This window comes from Acanthochromis polyacanthus, chromosome 9 (assembly GCF_021347895.1).
Source record: "Acanthochromis polyacanthus isolate Apoly-LR-REF ecotype Palm Island chromosome 9, KAUST_Apoly_ChrSc, whole genome shotgun sequence".
Classification (NCBI taxonomy): Eukaryota; Metazoa; Chordata; class Actinopteri; family Pomacentridae; genus Acanthochromis; species Acanthochromis polyacanthus.
In genome coordinates, this window is record NC_067121.1 from 31,761,280 (window position 1) to 31,777,146 (window position 15,867).

The window sequence follows — 15,867 nt, forward strand, 5'->3', positions numbered from 1 at the left end:
ACTGAAGAAACAAATGTCTGTCAGAATGTCAACAGATTTGCACCAAACTGCACCATTTCTGTCAGGAGGAGTGTTCAAAGATACAACCAAAGGCTTGCCAGTAGCTTGTTGATGGCTACCAAAAGTGCCTAATTGAGGTGAAAATGGCCAAATAATGTAATATTGTGTATGTATATTTTTGAACCAGCAGATTTGTGTCATATCTCCAGAAGATTTATGCTTCATCTATGAAAGAACCAAAAAGCATGACTGCATTTCTGTCATACAAAAATGCAAAACCTACATTCTGCAAAGCAATTCCAAGCACCAGTTTCCACCACTTAATTGATGGTTGCAAAGTGAAAAACATAAACATAAATCTTTCAAATCACAAATGTCATTTTGATGCATTGGGTTGACATAGTAATGTTGGTAATTACACCAAAATCACATTGTGAGCAACCTAAACGAACATTTTTTTTTTTTTGCATTAACTGAATTAAAACTAAACTCAGGTTGTAGTAATTTAGCTGAACAAATCATTATTTGTCATTTTTATCCACTTTGAGTTTCAACATCAGGACAAATCTTTAAACAGACTTGTGTTGATGCTACCAATTGTTTGATTAATGTTAAATACAACTGACTCTAAAGGAAATATTAGTTCCCTTATTAACTCAAGATGGTTCATTGTTTTTGAAATGATTCCACTGGAAATTGGTATGATGCTTTTGTGGAATTCTATTCTATTCTACTCTACTCTATTCTATTCTATTCTATCCTACTCCCCGCCCCCGCTCTGTCGTCAGGCCGCGGGCAGCCAGTGGTTCTCGGGGAGGAGGATCCACGGTGGAGAGGCAGCAGCGGCGTCGCAGCGTTACAACAAGAGCGGCTTTCGGGCTTTGTTTTGTGGATGTGAATGAGCTCCATCACCTCCTCCAGCAATGTGGACGGATATAAGGACACTGCTACTTTTACATTTGTTCGTCCTCAGGCTTCACGTCTCGGAAGGTTGGTAGTATGTTTTTTTAATGATAGTAAAATAGAATTGGAACGTGTCCTGTTCGGCGCGTGTGTGCGTAAAATGCCAAGAGATCAGAGAAAAAAATGCTACTTTTATTTATTAGTAGTACATAAGAGTGGGATTTATTTCATTGTGCATGTGTGGGGGTTTGTTTTCTGGAAGGGATGGGGGGGAAAGCCTGTGCGCGTCTGTCATGTGTTCCCCGGCTGTGAGCGTCCATACTGCATCAGAGGTAGTAGCCGTAGTAGATCCACCGACTCAATCTTTGTCTTTTTCCACGGAGCAGAGTCCCACACATGCACACACAGAGGGCCTTCATCTGCCTCCGACTGTTAAATATCCCCGCAAAGTAGATCAGTGACTGAATGGAAAACACAAAACGATGACGCGCCCTGCATGCGCCTCAGCCAATTGACCTGAATGGAGGCTGAATATCAATTAGGCATTCATTTGCAAATGACAGTTGAACTACTAGCGCGTACTACTACTGAAATCCGTGTTGTTGCTCATCCATCTGGACTCTGATCTCCCCTTTCTTCTTCTTCTTCTTCCTCCTCCTCCTCGCAGCCACCGATGAGTGCGAGGATGGACAGTTTCAGTGCAACAACAAAAGGTGTATTCCCACCATCTGGAGGTGCGACGACGATGACGACTGCTCAGACAACAGCGATGAAGAGAACTGTCGTAAGTGTTGAAATCAGAGGAGAAAAAGCTGCGGATTAATGCGAATATCACATGTTAGAACAATGGAGCCAAATCCTTCATCAGAAAGTCAAAATAAATCCAGCCAGAGCAGTTTACAGTGATGAAATCTGCACTAAAGTACAAAAATATCCAAGTGCATTTCTGATCATCAATAGCCCAGTTGCTCCAAAAGTTTTGTTTTTTTTTAAATCATTGATCTCATCTGGCAAGTGCTTCCATCCGCTTTTCATTAGAGGTTAATACTCTGCTCAGGACTGGGATGTGTATTGAACCTTCTATCTTAATGAGCTGTATTTTCTCATCATGTTAAGACTTATGGAGCAGAAAATGCAGCCACGTCTCCTCTTTGTCCCCCTCATAATTTTCTATAGTCCCCCCCCATGTTCCATTAGCTTTTTATCTTTTTTTCCCCTCACTCATTGTTCAGAGCTGACTCTGGTTTGTAGAGAGACATAGAAGCTTACAGAGTAAAATCACGTTTTTAGTGAGGATGTATGCGTGTGCCTCAGGCCCAGAGAGAGAGAGAGAGAGAGAGAGAGAGAGAGTTGCAGGTGATTTCATCCCTTCTGCTTCTATATATAGAAAGCTCAACAAGCATGTTTTTTTCCCTTCTCCCCCCTAAAATGAGGGTTGATTGAGTGGAACCATTTTCCAATCATCACCAAATAAAAAGCTGTCCAGGTGAGAGACAGGCTGCCCGGTGCGTCGGTCCAGTGCACACCGGCTCCCTGACAGTTATCTTGGATGTGTTGTTCTGTGCGGAAATAATAGAATTCCAGTTTTTCCCTTTTTGACAGCGAGCCAGTGGCCTATATTTTCAAAGAATGCTCGCGCTGAAACCAGTGAAGTTGTGCCAAAGCTGAAGCTCTGCACCGTTTGCCGTGCAGCTATGTTCTTTTGTCTCTTGTCTGGGTTAATTGTGGCTCGGGAGGAATTCCTGCACCTCCCCACGCATGCAAACACACTCTATTTCTCCTCGTACCTGCCTCTGCTTTCCAAACTCCCACGCAGACTTGTTGTATACGACCTCTTTGCGGTTCATGTGCTGCTGGTTCGGAGGTGTTGCCATTTGTTGTCCTGTCTGTGAGGCCAGCAGGACATGTCCGCGGGCATGCGAACCAAAAGCAGGTCATTTGGAGCATCTTTTCTCCTAAAACATTCATGTGTCACTGCTTCACACACACACATTCACAAAACCCTGATGTTTGGAGGGAATCATTACTCTGTCAAGCTTTATTTCCTCTGTATTTCTTTCATGAATCAAACAGGAAACTGTTAGTGAGGTTTTATTACCCCCTGTGTGTTTTCCATCAGGCTGAGCTTCTGACACGTTTAGGGTTTGAGTGAAAACTCTCCTCCTGAAAGCCTTTTAAGCCAAAGCTACTGTCAAGCCACCATCTGATGATTATGACAGTCAAGAATCACTTGCCATTATATTAGAGAGTGACCTTCGTTCTGTGCCCATTTCCTTTTCCTTTGCGTGGCTTTGCTCTCTCTGCGTGGGCAGCCGTTTACAGAGGTCGGTTTATGTGAGCAGAGAGCGATCAGTTTCTGCACTGAGGATATCAGTTGTGGAACTTTGGCTCCGGCTTGCGCTATTTTTAATTAACGTGTTGCTATTGAAGGCAGTTTTCTCCTGTAAGCTCTTTCTCTATCTGAAGAGGGCTAAAAGACAGAATACAGCCAGTGTAGTGCAGCGAGGTGTTAACCTGTACGACAAACACTGCAGAGAGTGGCGAGGATTTAGCTTGTACATACAGCAAATCCTTTGCAGAAATGACACAGTTAGTTTCTTGTTGACTATGAAGTGGTCATGGTTGCATTTTTTTAAATTAAGTTTCTGAATGGCTGAGTGGAATCTCTTGCGCTCTCACTATATTATTTTACCACACAATGCCGAGCCACAGAATCCTGTGACAGAATGTGTGCAACAGACCATGGTTATGAAATATGCTGACAGGAATAAAACCTTTGCTGCAGCTCCTTATTTGTCATGCCGGTGTTGCTGCTGGTGAGCAGGTGTTAAACTCTTAAAACACAGATATTTCTCAGACCAGCATCCCCTGATCCTTCCCCACCCTGTTTGCATTAACCCCCATCCCCCACTGGTCCACCACCCCCCTATCAGACTACCGCTCCCATCTCTGCATCCACCCCACCATCCCCCATCCTCCAAAACTCAATTCCCCGCTGACCAGTCCCTCGCTGCATGCACCCATACATTCATACATGCATAATTGCACTCATAAGTATGCGTAGACGCAAGCGTGGGCCAGACTCGTGACAGCGTAAACCCATACATACATGCACAGAATCTATATCCATAAACTCTCTGTTTTTGCGACAGAGAAGCAGAAGCGACAGGAACCTGAGAGAAACTCTATATTTTTGTTTGCCGGTTGCGTAACTTTTCTGCTGAGGAAGAGCCGCAAATCCACCTTGGCTCTCGAGCTGACAGCAGAGGGAGGCAACAAAAGCTATCCTGCCTTGGAATATCTCAAAGTCAGATTTGTGCCAGCTCTGACATGGAGCCGTCGTTTAATCCTCTCCCTGATTATAGCGCCGTATCACCCAGTTTCCATCAAACTGTGTTGCCTTCAAAGTCCAGAGTGTCCGCTTGACTTTCTTCTCATCCTTGGATGTGATAATGATCTATTTCATCTGCGTTCATGAATTTAACATTTATACCTGCAGGGAGGTGTTTCACATCGCCACGTTAAGCTCAAAGTCTTCTTTTGTTTTGCTCTGTGATGCCGAGTCAGCACAAACCGAGCGCCTCCTCTCTTTGTGTTCCTTTACCCAAAAAATCCCCTCAACTCCTTCATACGCGAACTCACTTTGGGGACCGCTCCTCCGCATCTCCTGCAGTCATTTCTTTTATTTCTGTATTCCAAAAGCCTGTCACTGGATGCAGCCTCCCCCTGCTGCAGGGTTGACACCAAAGGTCTGCCAACACACAAAGATTTAGAAGTAGCAAGAAAGTATCCCAGCGGACTTGATTGATGCTTATTTTAAAGTTCCTCTGGACATTGATTAAACGCCTAAAAACTCATCTTTGTATATCAGAGTTACTTTTCTGGAAGTTTTCCCAAGAAAATAATCCCTTCCTGCATTAAAATGACTGAGATTTAACTCTACACTGTTGCTTCCTCTAAAAATTGAGTGCAGATCTGTGAAGTTCCTTTTAGCTCCCTGCAGCTGAAGCACACCAGCTCACCTATGACTTTGTGGAAACACTGTAAATTGTGGAACAAAATCACAAGTTGTTCAGTCGCATGTTTGAACAGGAAACCGATTCTGTAGAAGGATAATGACACAGAAGGCCCATCCTGCAAGCTAACATGATTGGTTCCTTAAGGTTTGTTCCATATGAAGCCTTGAAAGTCTGAATTTGCCTCTTTCAGACACTCATAAGGACGCTGCAGTTTCCAGGTGTAAATGCTCACCCATGGGGCTGGCTGTTTATTTTATGTGTGATGTCTTCTCGCATATAAAAACACTATATGGACATGCTATCTAGGCTGCCTGGATGGAGTCTTTAATGCTTTATTCAACAATGCTGAGACCTTAAATGGTTTTTACTGAGCTCACATTTTGAACACGCTGTTTAATTCTAGTGTGAATCCACTGTGCAATAAGTTGTCGTCTCTAAAACAAGGTCAGGAATTTTAAGTGTTCTCCACCTCCTTGCGCAGGTTCTACATTATTTGTGTAATCTGCTATTAGCTATGATAGTATGAATCTGTATAATCTATAGGGCTGCTCGCTGATACCTTAAGAAGGCTGCTGAAAGGCACCAGTGCCTCTTTCATCAATTCACAAGTGTCACAATGGCTCACGGGATTTAACTGCGAAATCCTGCCATTTTTGTCCCACTTTCAAATGCTTCAAGTACTTCTTTGGATTTAAACAACGTAGCTATTCAGTGTAATTCATCTGTTGCCTGTCCTCTGCCTTTATTTCTTTCTTTTTTTTTTTTTACAACCCTCTCCTGATTCAAGCAGAAAAACGGTTTGTTGTCACAAATCTCCTCCAGATCTCTTAATGCTCACTTACAGTCATGTCTTGTGTGACCTGCAGCTCTGCTTGAACATACCAGTTTGGAGCGGATTTATACCCTGCAATATCTCCGGTTCTCCTTTCTGCTCTTGCACAGCGGACACCCACGAAAAAATACGCAGAATCCTGAGTCCAGACTCGCTCAGCCTTGTGACTCTGTTTCTGTTGGCACAGATGGGCGGCTGGAGCAGACACATTTCCAGTCAGCTCCACTTTTTGAGTACTGCTGGCTCTGTTTTCAACACTCTGCCAAGTTGTTTTTCTCCTAGCTGTGTGGACACCACCCACCTAGACCGGCTGACAACAATATTTCATAAAGTCATGCCTGCTGATTTAAACAGGAGGATGCAATTTTTTTCTCTCCACCTGCTGAGACCTGCTTATAAATGCAGAAAAATAATACCATAATGCAGCATGCTGTGTGTCAGAGGTTTTGTGGGGGAAAAGGAAGAAATGTGCCTTTGAGTTTTCCTGTCTGTCTTGTTTGACAGCAGAGATGCTGTTGTCGGGTTGTTGATGATCTGGAACAACGAAGATAAGTTTGGATTAAAAGGAGTCAAGTTGACGTGATAGAAAGCGGGGAAGGAAATAATTTTGACCTGCAGGGTGAGTCACGGAGGTTGTTTGTGCTCCTATCAAATTCTCTGCTTAATCTCCACGGCTGTTGACAACTGTACACAGCATGGAAAGGATTACGCCTTTATCTCTCCACGCAATGAGGCATGTTTTCCAGTGGGTCTGTGGTCAATTTATGTTCTGTTCACTCACTTGCAGCTCACAGTCGCGATGGAGTATTAATTAGCGTAGCAAATTTTAATAGCTTTGATTAGGCAAACTTCATATTGCACACATTGAGGAATTTTTAAAGCTTCTACAATAATTGGGTAAACACAACTGACTTCTACCATATTATCTGCTCCTTTCATCTTTTCTCATTTGAGCAAAGAAACTGTGAATCAGTTTGTAATGAGAACATCAAGGAGATGTAAAAGTCAAACAATAATTTGAGTTCTCTCCGCGGTGGAAGGAAAAAAAAACTGCACCGATGCTATTGTGCACATTTTTAAAGAGGATAACAGGTGTAGAAGCAGCTTTTAACTCTGTGTGAGCTCTTTCTTTTCTCTGGTGTCTGTGAAGATGCACCAACAACATTCATGATGTTACTGACTGGAGCTAGTAGCAGTGCTTTAGTCTTTAAACTTTGATACGAGACGCTGATTCCAGGCGTTGGTTGGTTTGTTCTTTAAAATAATAATTCGGTATTCTTATATTTGTGTTCCACTGGGATAGCGGAGCTTGATACGGTTCAGTTACAAGGCACTTAGCATACCAAGGTGTCAAAAATCATATTAGAGAAACCTAACAAATCAAAGGGTTCACTTTGACAGCTCTTTGGTTACAGTGGGAAGAAATAATTTGCTTTTAACAGAAATCTCTGGTAGAATCAGGCTTAGGGAGGTGGACATCTGCTTCAACTGATTGGGATGAGAGTGAAAGAGAGAAATGACAGCAGAGAGAAATCAAACAACACCTAACAGACTAAACATTAGAAACAGAAACTTGAAGCTCTACAGCCAGAGGACAAAACACAGACTACAGAAGAAGACACAACATTCGTGACATGCTACAGTGACATAAAAAGATATGGAGAGCGTAAGAAGCTCAGTGCATCATGGGAGTCCTCCAGAAGACTAAACTATTTGCAGCATAACTAAGGAATGGTTCAGGGTCACCTGCACCAGGAGTAACTATCATTTGACAAAAAGAAAGCCTAATCTTGAAAGAATGCTAACTAGATTTAACTCAAACTAAAACGGGCTAGCATGGCTTGCTAATTGTAGCAGTCACTCCCACTAGATGTTAATTTTTGATCCTTTGTTGCTTCTTACTACTGAAGAGGACAGACGCTACTAGTGTCAGGAGTCTGTATTTGGTCTTTGAGTGATATGGATCCAGATGTGGTGATTGCCAAATGACTAGGTTGTTGAAACTGACCTAAAAATCGAGTTGAATAAGCGATGCATGATAATATTTGCACATTATTAGCATCACAATTAATTACTTTAAAATTCAATATCTGCATCCAGTTTGAAAATATCATAAAAATAAAGATTGCTTGTTTTACCTGTAAGTTGAGTAAGTTTTATAATTTTGCCTAGTGAATGTGCACATTAGAAAAGCACTGATTTTTATGTCTTCATCTGTGAGTAGACAAGGACAACTGGAGAAGGACCAATGTGGGGAATGAAACCAAGTAATCACATAAATTAAAACAAATACCAAGGACATCCAGCATTCTGATTTCTTGGCAGAAATGCTAAACATTTAAATCAGTCTGCAGTCTGACAGCAAGACACTGACTAGACATTTCCTCCCAGGGTGCTCTAACCGATCTGTCCATTTTCTGGCATGAGGTGCAGAAAACTTTGCTGATTTAGCCTTATCCACATGTGTGTGTGACTGTTTGTTTGCTCGCTGGTCTTACTGGCACAGTGCCCTGTGTCTGCATGTCTCAAAGCCTGCTTGCCCTAAGTGATCATTAAGAAGTCTGCAGCTCCAATTGAGCTATTATCTCAGATTAGTGCGTGCTGCTACACAAAGTTGCAGCGAGAGAGAGAGAGAGGATGAGACAGAGACAGAAAGAGAGAGAGAGAGGGGATTACTGTGGGGGTATAAAACATCACTCAGCCTCTTGCCCTCGACTGCCATGTGTTTATCCCCCACTCCACTTGACTTTTTAAAGCTCAGCACCTAAAAGCAACCAAAAAAAATAGTTCGCATCATTTTTTAAAGATTACACCTTCCAGAAATCTCCGCTCATTTTAGAGGATAAAAAGCAGATATTTCTCTGGGGGTGCTCTCAGCGGTGTGTCTTGCCTCATGAATACTGTTTCAGTTTAGCTGAACCATTGAAATACTGCAGAAGTATTGAAACAACAGTGGAAGCTATAGTCAGTGTGGCAATGACTTTCAGACAGAATAATCTGAATTTTATGATTTCAACACTGTTTTCTGGATTCATACTTTGATTGTTTTGGAATCTGTGACGACAATAATGTTTTCATCCCTCTCTCCAGTCATTGATTAAACCCCTAAAACTAATCTGAGTGTCAAAAAACATATTTAGAACGTTTTTTTTCATGAATATGACCAGTTATTGACTTAAAATGACTTGGATGTGACTCCACACTGTTGCTTTCTTTAGAATGCGCATATATGTGAAGTCGCTTCCCCTCTCTCCATCACTCTCTGCAGCTCGAGCACACCAGTTCCCCTATGACTCACTTGGGCACCGCACAATGACAGCTTGTAATATTGGACTAATTGAGCCATACATGTTGATTCTGTAGACTGATTCTGAAGAATAGTGATCCAGAAAGCCCCCACTACAAGCTGACGGGATTGTTTTAATTTAGGTTGAAGCATAAAACCCCAGAAGCCTGAATCCATGTTGCCGAGACAGAAATTTCACTAATGATGTGTCTTCTAGCATACAAAAAAATTCACCGCATGGACACATTAACAAGGTAAAACAAGTTGATTTTCACCGGATGGGCTCTTTTAAATGCAAGGTTTTGTGCCACGTGTCTCATGCTTAAGTGGATCAGTCGTATTTTCTTTACGTGCCCTTACCTTGCATATTTAGAGCTTTCTAGATTAATTGATGCTGCAAACACGGTGCTTAAAGCGCTGTAGTAAATGTCAAGTGAGAAATAGAGGTTAAAGACATCGAGGTGGGGGTGGACAGTTGGGACGCACTGTGTGCATCTAATGTTTTTTGCTTTTTTACTCATGAGCTAGTTTTAGAGACCACCATTCAGTTAACCTGAAAATGTAACAGATGAATTCATGCTGCTGCATATTGCTGTAGTTTTTGTTGACGTGATTCAGCAGCGGTGGAGAGATGAACCCATGCTGACCTGAAAATCGATCAGACGCCTGCTGGATGTTTGAGAGCATCTGCCTTCAGTATGAACCCAGGCCTCGGGGCCACAGGCATCCAGGCAGACAGCGGCTTTCATCCAGAGTCACTGTCAGAGTTAAAAAAGAAAAACTCAAATAAGCAGACCCACGAGGGAGGATGTTGGCACACATTGCAAGAACTGTGGCCCTGCGCAACTTGTGACTCATTTTGGTGAAAAATGCCACTTCATGTGACTCTACAGGCGTGCGTATGAATCTTTGCCGACACCTCCAGGGGGATGCTGGGCTCGGCTGAACAAGGCTGCAAGTCTCACTTTATTTTGATATATCTGTTTGTGGATGAGCACACACACTCATCACACAACTACAGAGGACGTTATGCGTCTCTGAAGTCAAGCCAGAGTAACAGAGAGCGGCGGCGACATGCGTGGCAGTGAATTGGAACGATGATGCAAATGGGTGTGACGCAGCGACCAAAGCCCTCGGCCTCTTTGGCTTTATCGATGATTCAGTGTGGCTGCATGAATTATAGGCGTCTCCTCTGCTCACACTGGTGACTTTCACCTCCTCTTGCCCAGCTACGTAGTGACTCATTCCATGGCCACCACCACAGTGTTAAAGCTTTGTGTGCAGGTTGTCACAGCCTGGAAATCATTCCACCTGCCGACATGTCTCCACCTTCAGTTCACCCGTCAGACGATTGTTCCTGGTAAGAAATCAACTGTGGCCAATAACTTAGTTTCACAGAGGTGTAAAGACACAGGGATCAAACAATGGTTCACCTCGTAACAGGCGAGTGTCCCGTCAAAGAGTCGAGCATTACAAAATTTGATGCTGCTTATTCATACCACGGTCAAAATCTCTCATCAGGTAAAGAGATGATTTGAAGACTTTCAAAGCAGCTTTAAGGGAACTTGAAGGGTAAAACTGTGAGTTAAAGGTCCCATATGGTGAAGCTCTGTTTTATTTAGTGGTTGTTAGAAACTTGGAGTTGTTCTCCAAGATCTTTAGACATTTACTTCTACCATTAAGCCAATAAGAATTCGACTCAGGTGCTACGTAGCATCTAACTAACCAATAGTTGTCCAGCTTAAACTATGATTGACAGCTTTGCACTGTCAATCACAGATGCAGTGTTTCCTTCCTGAAGTGGGCGGGAACAGCAGCAGCTCATTGGTTTTTCAGAACAAAACAGCATTTCAAAAATAACCCTGAAACCAGGAGTTGTGCAGTAATGGCCAAATGACCCATCTTTGCAATATTTTGAGCTGAAAAAGTGAAAGGACACTGTGCGGACATGTGAGACTTTGATTAATTTGCTCTTCAGAGGCACGGTACTAAGGGTTTAACTCAGTGATGTTTTGTAATTTCGTGTTATTTATTATTCTTCATTTAGTGATGCAAGAACTGCTTCCTTTTCTTGGCTGATGATTTTCTTGAGCAAGTAGTCAGTCATTTAGTTTGTAAAATGTCTCAGAGCTCTCATTTTGACAAAATAAAAGCCTAAAACCCAATGACATTTGATTTCCAACAGCCTGAAGAAGTGGAATTCGCTTCCCTTCCCCTCTCAGCGAATGATTTGTGATTAAATTTCAGCACAAATGCAGAATTTATGAGATAAATCTGAGTCAAATGGGCATTTAATGGTGTCAAATATTGCATTACACCTGAACAATGATGGCAAATACGAATCGGCCTTAAGCTAATTTGCTCAACAGGAGAGTTTTAAGCATGAGACGCCTTGAACACAGCCAGTCTGACAATATCAAATGGTTTCCCTACAAAACCAGACTTCCAATTAGCAGAAGGATGCCTTTACATGAGCTAATCGGCCGACTAGACTGCAGAATCATGATGACCCAGCGTAGATCTGTACAAAGGAAATGTGGCACTTTTTTAGTGGAGGAATGTAACATAGCAGCCTCTGACACAGTTTAGCAGGCGTGTGCAGAGAACAGCTTTTCTGCCGACTCATCTGAAGGCCTTTATTTGGCATCAGAGTGTTTTTTTTTTTTTTCACTTTCGCTCATGTAAAATCTGGGTTTTAAAACAGCAGCCCCAATTAGATTTTTTTTAGTTTTCTTTGAAATGCGCTGTCATATGTTGATGTTAGCGTACAAAATGGGTTGTGTTTGAACCACATGGAGTAAAAACGCTCTTAGCTGTCTTCTGTGAAAGTTTATTCCTGCTTAGTTCTGTTATGATTTAAATACGTGAATGTGCAGAAGCCCCCATCGACAAATGTTGTTGCTTGATTTTAAAGTTGAAATGACACCACTTTTACCATTGTTTTCATGTGTAATCACAGTGTCATGTGGAGCTTTTAATGCATGAAACAAAGCAGAACTCATGTCAGAAAAGGTCGGCCGTGCTACTTTTAATTTAGAAAGCTTATATTTAAATCATAGACTATAAGAATTTAATGCTTCTTCAAGATTCACACTGCCCGTGTGCGTTAACACCAAAGTTGTGCCTGAGTATTTCAGCCGAGGTTTTCTTGGAAGTGGCAGGAAATATAAGTAAATGTGGAAATGTGAGCTGGCAGATGGTTTGCCAGAGTTGTGCCCTACCTCGTGTGCTTTGGGGAGGCATATTGTGATCAAAGCTCAGCAGCTAAGCTCTGCCTGGAGATGGATGCGTTTTAAATGCATAGCCACCGGCCACCGACGTGCACACACAAACATGTAGACGCACACACTAAAAGACGCTCACTCCACGAACTCTGCTCTGTTTTATTGGTTTGTGCGTGTCTTATTGTGCATGGAAAATGATGTAATCCCTTGTGACACGGATCACCACAGATAGAGGAGCATGAGTGATGGTGAGAGGAGAAAAATAAGAGGAGAAAGAGAGGAAGGAGTGTAGCGGCGAGCAACAGAGGAGGATGTTGTTGCTGAGCTGAGTGGGAGGTGGGGGCAGGGAGGAAGAGTGCTGCAGTGTCATTGATTTTGGAGCGGTTGTTTCGCTGTGTTATTGTTGTGATGCAGATGAGATAAAGTGGAAATGATAAGACCGACAGCCAATTAGGAATCACCTGGAGTCTCTCCTTCGCAAAGGTCAAAGTTGAGGATCTGGCGAGCGCAATCATTTCATAGTGTTTGCTCTACAGTGTCACCATGAGAGTAGTGGAGAAAGATGCAGGATAAAGAGCCACAGACAGAGCAGCAAATTCACAAAAGTAAACAAGATAAACAACAGGAAAGCTCATTTTCGGGCCAAGGTACAGAACTGAAACCAGTGGCATCCCGTTTGGTTTGAGTGACAACAAGCAGAGCGTCTTTATGGAGGCTTCATGTCACGGCAGAACATCTGCTCGTCCTACCAGACAGGCTGCTGAGAACACCTGGCACACACACAGCTCTCCTGCTCTACTAACAATGCTGTTTGAAGCACATTTTCTGGGTCTAACTGACAATCAATGAGAGGCAAAGCAGGCTACCATTAAAAATAAAAAAAAGTATTGAGCCAAAATAAATGTTTTAAAGGAAAGAAAATAGTTTGTCAAAACAACCAGTTATACAACTTAATAGCATACAGCTGCATGCACACAAAAACCATAATTTGAAGCTTCAAAGGGCACAGAATTCTTCCAATGTATTGCAATTTATACATTTATTGCTTTAATTCACTTCCAACATTAAGGGGAGACTACAGGTGAATAGGGTCCATTTTTTTTATACCATCCACACAACTTCTTCGGCTAATTAACAATAAGACAAGATTTTTTTTTGCACTACAAGTTTTCTGAAATGTTATGTTTAAATATGCAAATAAGGTGTTCAATATTGCAACATGCGCTACTTTACTTTCGTTTCCACAACAGAGGTCTGAGAGTAGGATAAAGCCAGCATCATTTTTAAAAAATATTTTATAGACACATTAGAACAAAACTTTTTAAAGAAGATTTTGGGTATTTCTTTGATTCACTTCAGAAGTCAGAAAATGCTGTCAGCAGCCTGAAAAAAGGTCAATTTCTGCAGTTTTTTAGGAACGGTTCTTGCGTAAAGCAGTTTATGAATGATATATGAACTAACTCCTTTGTAAAAATCTTCAGAATATAGAGGGGCAAAAAATGAAAAATTTAGTGTTTTTGAACGTGTCAGTGCATCTTTTTTTTTTCTCCGAGTAAAAGAAGAAACTCTTTTTGGGGAACTGCTTTTAGAGATAAAGATATGTGTTATAAAGTTTCACCACACATTTATTGGACACTGTTGTTTTTGGGCAAATATCAACATGGAACTTTCCAAGTTGATTATCTACACCAAGGCAATATATATATCTTTATATATATTTTTTACATTACCAGTTAAATGTTAAGATAAGATAAGATAGACTTTATTAATCTCACAAAGGAGAAATTTAACATTACAGGGCTCTTAGAAACAAAAAACAGAGGAGTGCAAAAGTCACGAAATGTTGAAATATCTCATTAAATGTCTGTTAATTTCCATACATGTCTTATAGACGGAGTGTGGTAAAATGTAAAGCTAGATGTGTCAGGAGTGGTGCACTGTCAAAAGCAACAATATTGGTAGTTTAAAAGTGAAGAAAATGTAAAACCTCTTCTTCAAATAAGGCCAGTGTGTGTGATTTTTCCCACCAGGCAGAAATTCCATATCATGTGTTTTGCGCCACGTGACTGGTTAATGAATATTAAATGCAACACCTGTTCTCATTGCATCCTACAAAACTGATGAAGGCTCTCTGATTTGACTCGTGCTGGATTAATAAAGGCTTTTTATGTTTTAAATCAGGGAACCAATACTGACGACTTTCATTAATAAAAAAATGGGAAAGTCATTGTTTGTTTTTTTTTGTATATTATGGGTGTCTTCTTTTTCGTAGTTCTAATCTTTCCCATTTTGTTTCATTTCAATATTGCATTTAATGAATTGTATTTAATTTTTTTCCTTTTTTTGAATTGCACCATCATTGATGCTATGGCAATATTGTTAACTTAATTTTCTCCCAAATAAAGCAGCTTGATTTGTGAACTTTGAATTGTCTGAACATGGAAGACATGAAAGCAAATTTCAAAATTGCATTGAAAGACTGTTTTTTTTTGTTTGTTTGTTTTTTTGATGTTGATTTTAAACTCCTAAACGTTCTCTAAAATTTTATTTTTACTGATAGTGATCTACAAAGTTAAATGCCAAGAACTGTTACTTCTTTGTTTCCACATAGCAGAAATCTCCCTTTTACATGCAGGTACAGTACCGTGGCCTACTTTGAATCTCAACATCACATGTATTATTACAGGGTAGAAATGGGAGCAAAAAAAATGCCCCAGAAAAACTTTCATTAAATTGTCTCATGCAACATGAAGCTGCTGTTGCATTTTAAAGCTGAAACTTGTTTTACATTGGAGTGCATTGGAGAGATTGTCTCGTCCTTGATGCTAATTTGCAAGCGTGTTTTATGCTGGGGGCTTGTAAAAGTGGCTTTGTGGACTCAGAAGCTGTGCTAACTGTTTCAAGTGGCGTTGAAGACTCTTAAATACAGAAAGCACTGCCGGTGTTACACTGTCAAATCCATGTCACATGAATTTTAGAGTTAATGCCAGCGTGGTTGCTTGATTAGTCAACCGAGTACGGCGTGAAATCAGTTTTGTGTTGTGACCTTTTGGTCTTCAGGATTGTAGCCGCTGTAATATTTCTCAGCCCATTAAAGCTCAAGTAAGATTTTTATGAAAACGGCTAATGAATCACTTCACGTGTCTCCCATTACTTTAAATGAGGCCAACTGAAATGCTACATCTCCAGCGTGTAACAAATGTAGCGTGCTTTTAATGGAGCCATCTGAGCTCCACATGCATGAAAAAAACTGTAGTGAAGAGCATCGCTGCTGTGTCACCTTCAGCTTCCACAAAAACACTCACTTGAAAATGCTGTGTATGATGGTGTATGCAGAGTGGTGGATATATTGTCCTCCACTGCGAAATAGAGAAAGATCAGTGGTAGGAGACGGAGCTGCATGTTTTGACAGTGATGTGAGATAGTCGGATTCAAATATTAATTATTTACTCAGATTATTTTCAACTCCAAGTCATTTTCTATGCTTCATAGGAACCATCCAGACATCACACACCCTCCTGATCCTCAGGGCTTCATTCCTTTTGATATAATGTATTTAATTTAAAGCATCGCACGGCTTATACAATGTGCCCACCCCTGTAC

At 41.3% G+C, this 15,867-nt stretch overlaps 1 protein-coding gene across 3 annotated transcripts in view; it reads left to right on the forward strand.

Annotated features, from left to right (window-relative positions):
- Nucleotides 1–797: 797 nt before the first annotated feature.
- Nucleotides 798–15,867, forward strand: part of LOC110950754 (low-density lipoprotein receptor-related protein 8-like) — a 103,322-nt gene continuing 88,252 nt past the window's right edge. For 2 of the 3 annotated variants that reach the window (XM_022193513.2, XM_022193515.2), the window contains exons 1-2: nucleotides 799–990; nucleotides 1,571–1,687. In XM_022193513.2, the coding sequence (XP_022049205.1) occupies nucleotides 924–990; nucleotides 1,571–1,687 (184 nt within the window). In that variant the 5' untranslated portion in view covers nucleotides 799–923. Of the gene's footprint in view, nucleotides 991–1,570; nucleotides 1,688–15,867 lie in introns of all 3 variants that reach the window. The other variant, XM_022193514.2, reaches the window with a different exon arrangement.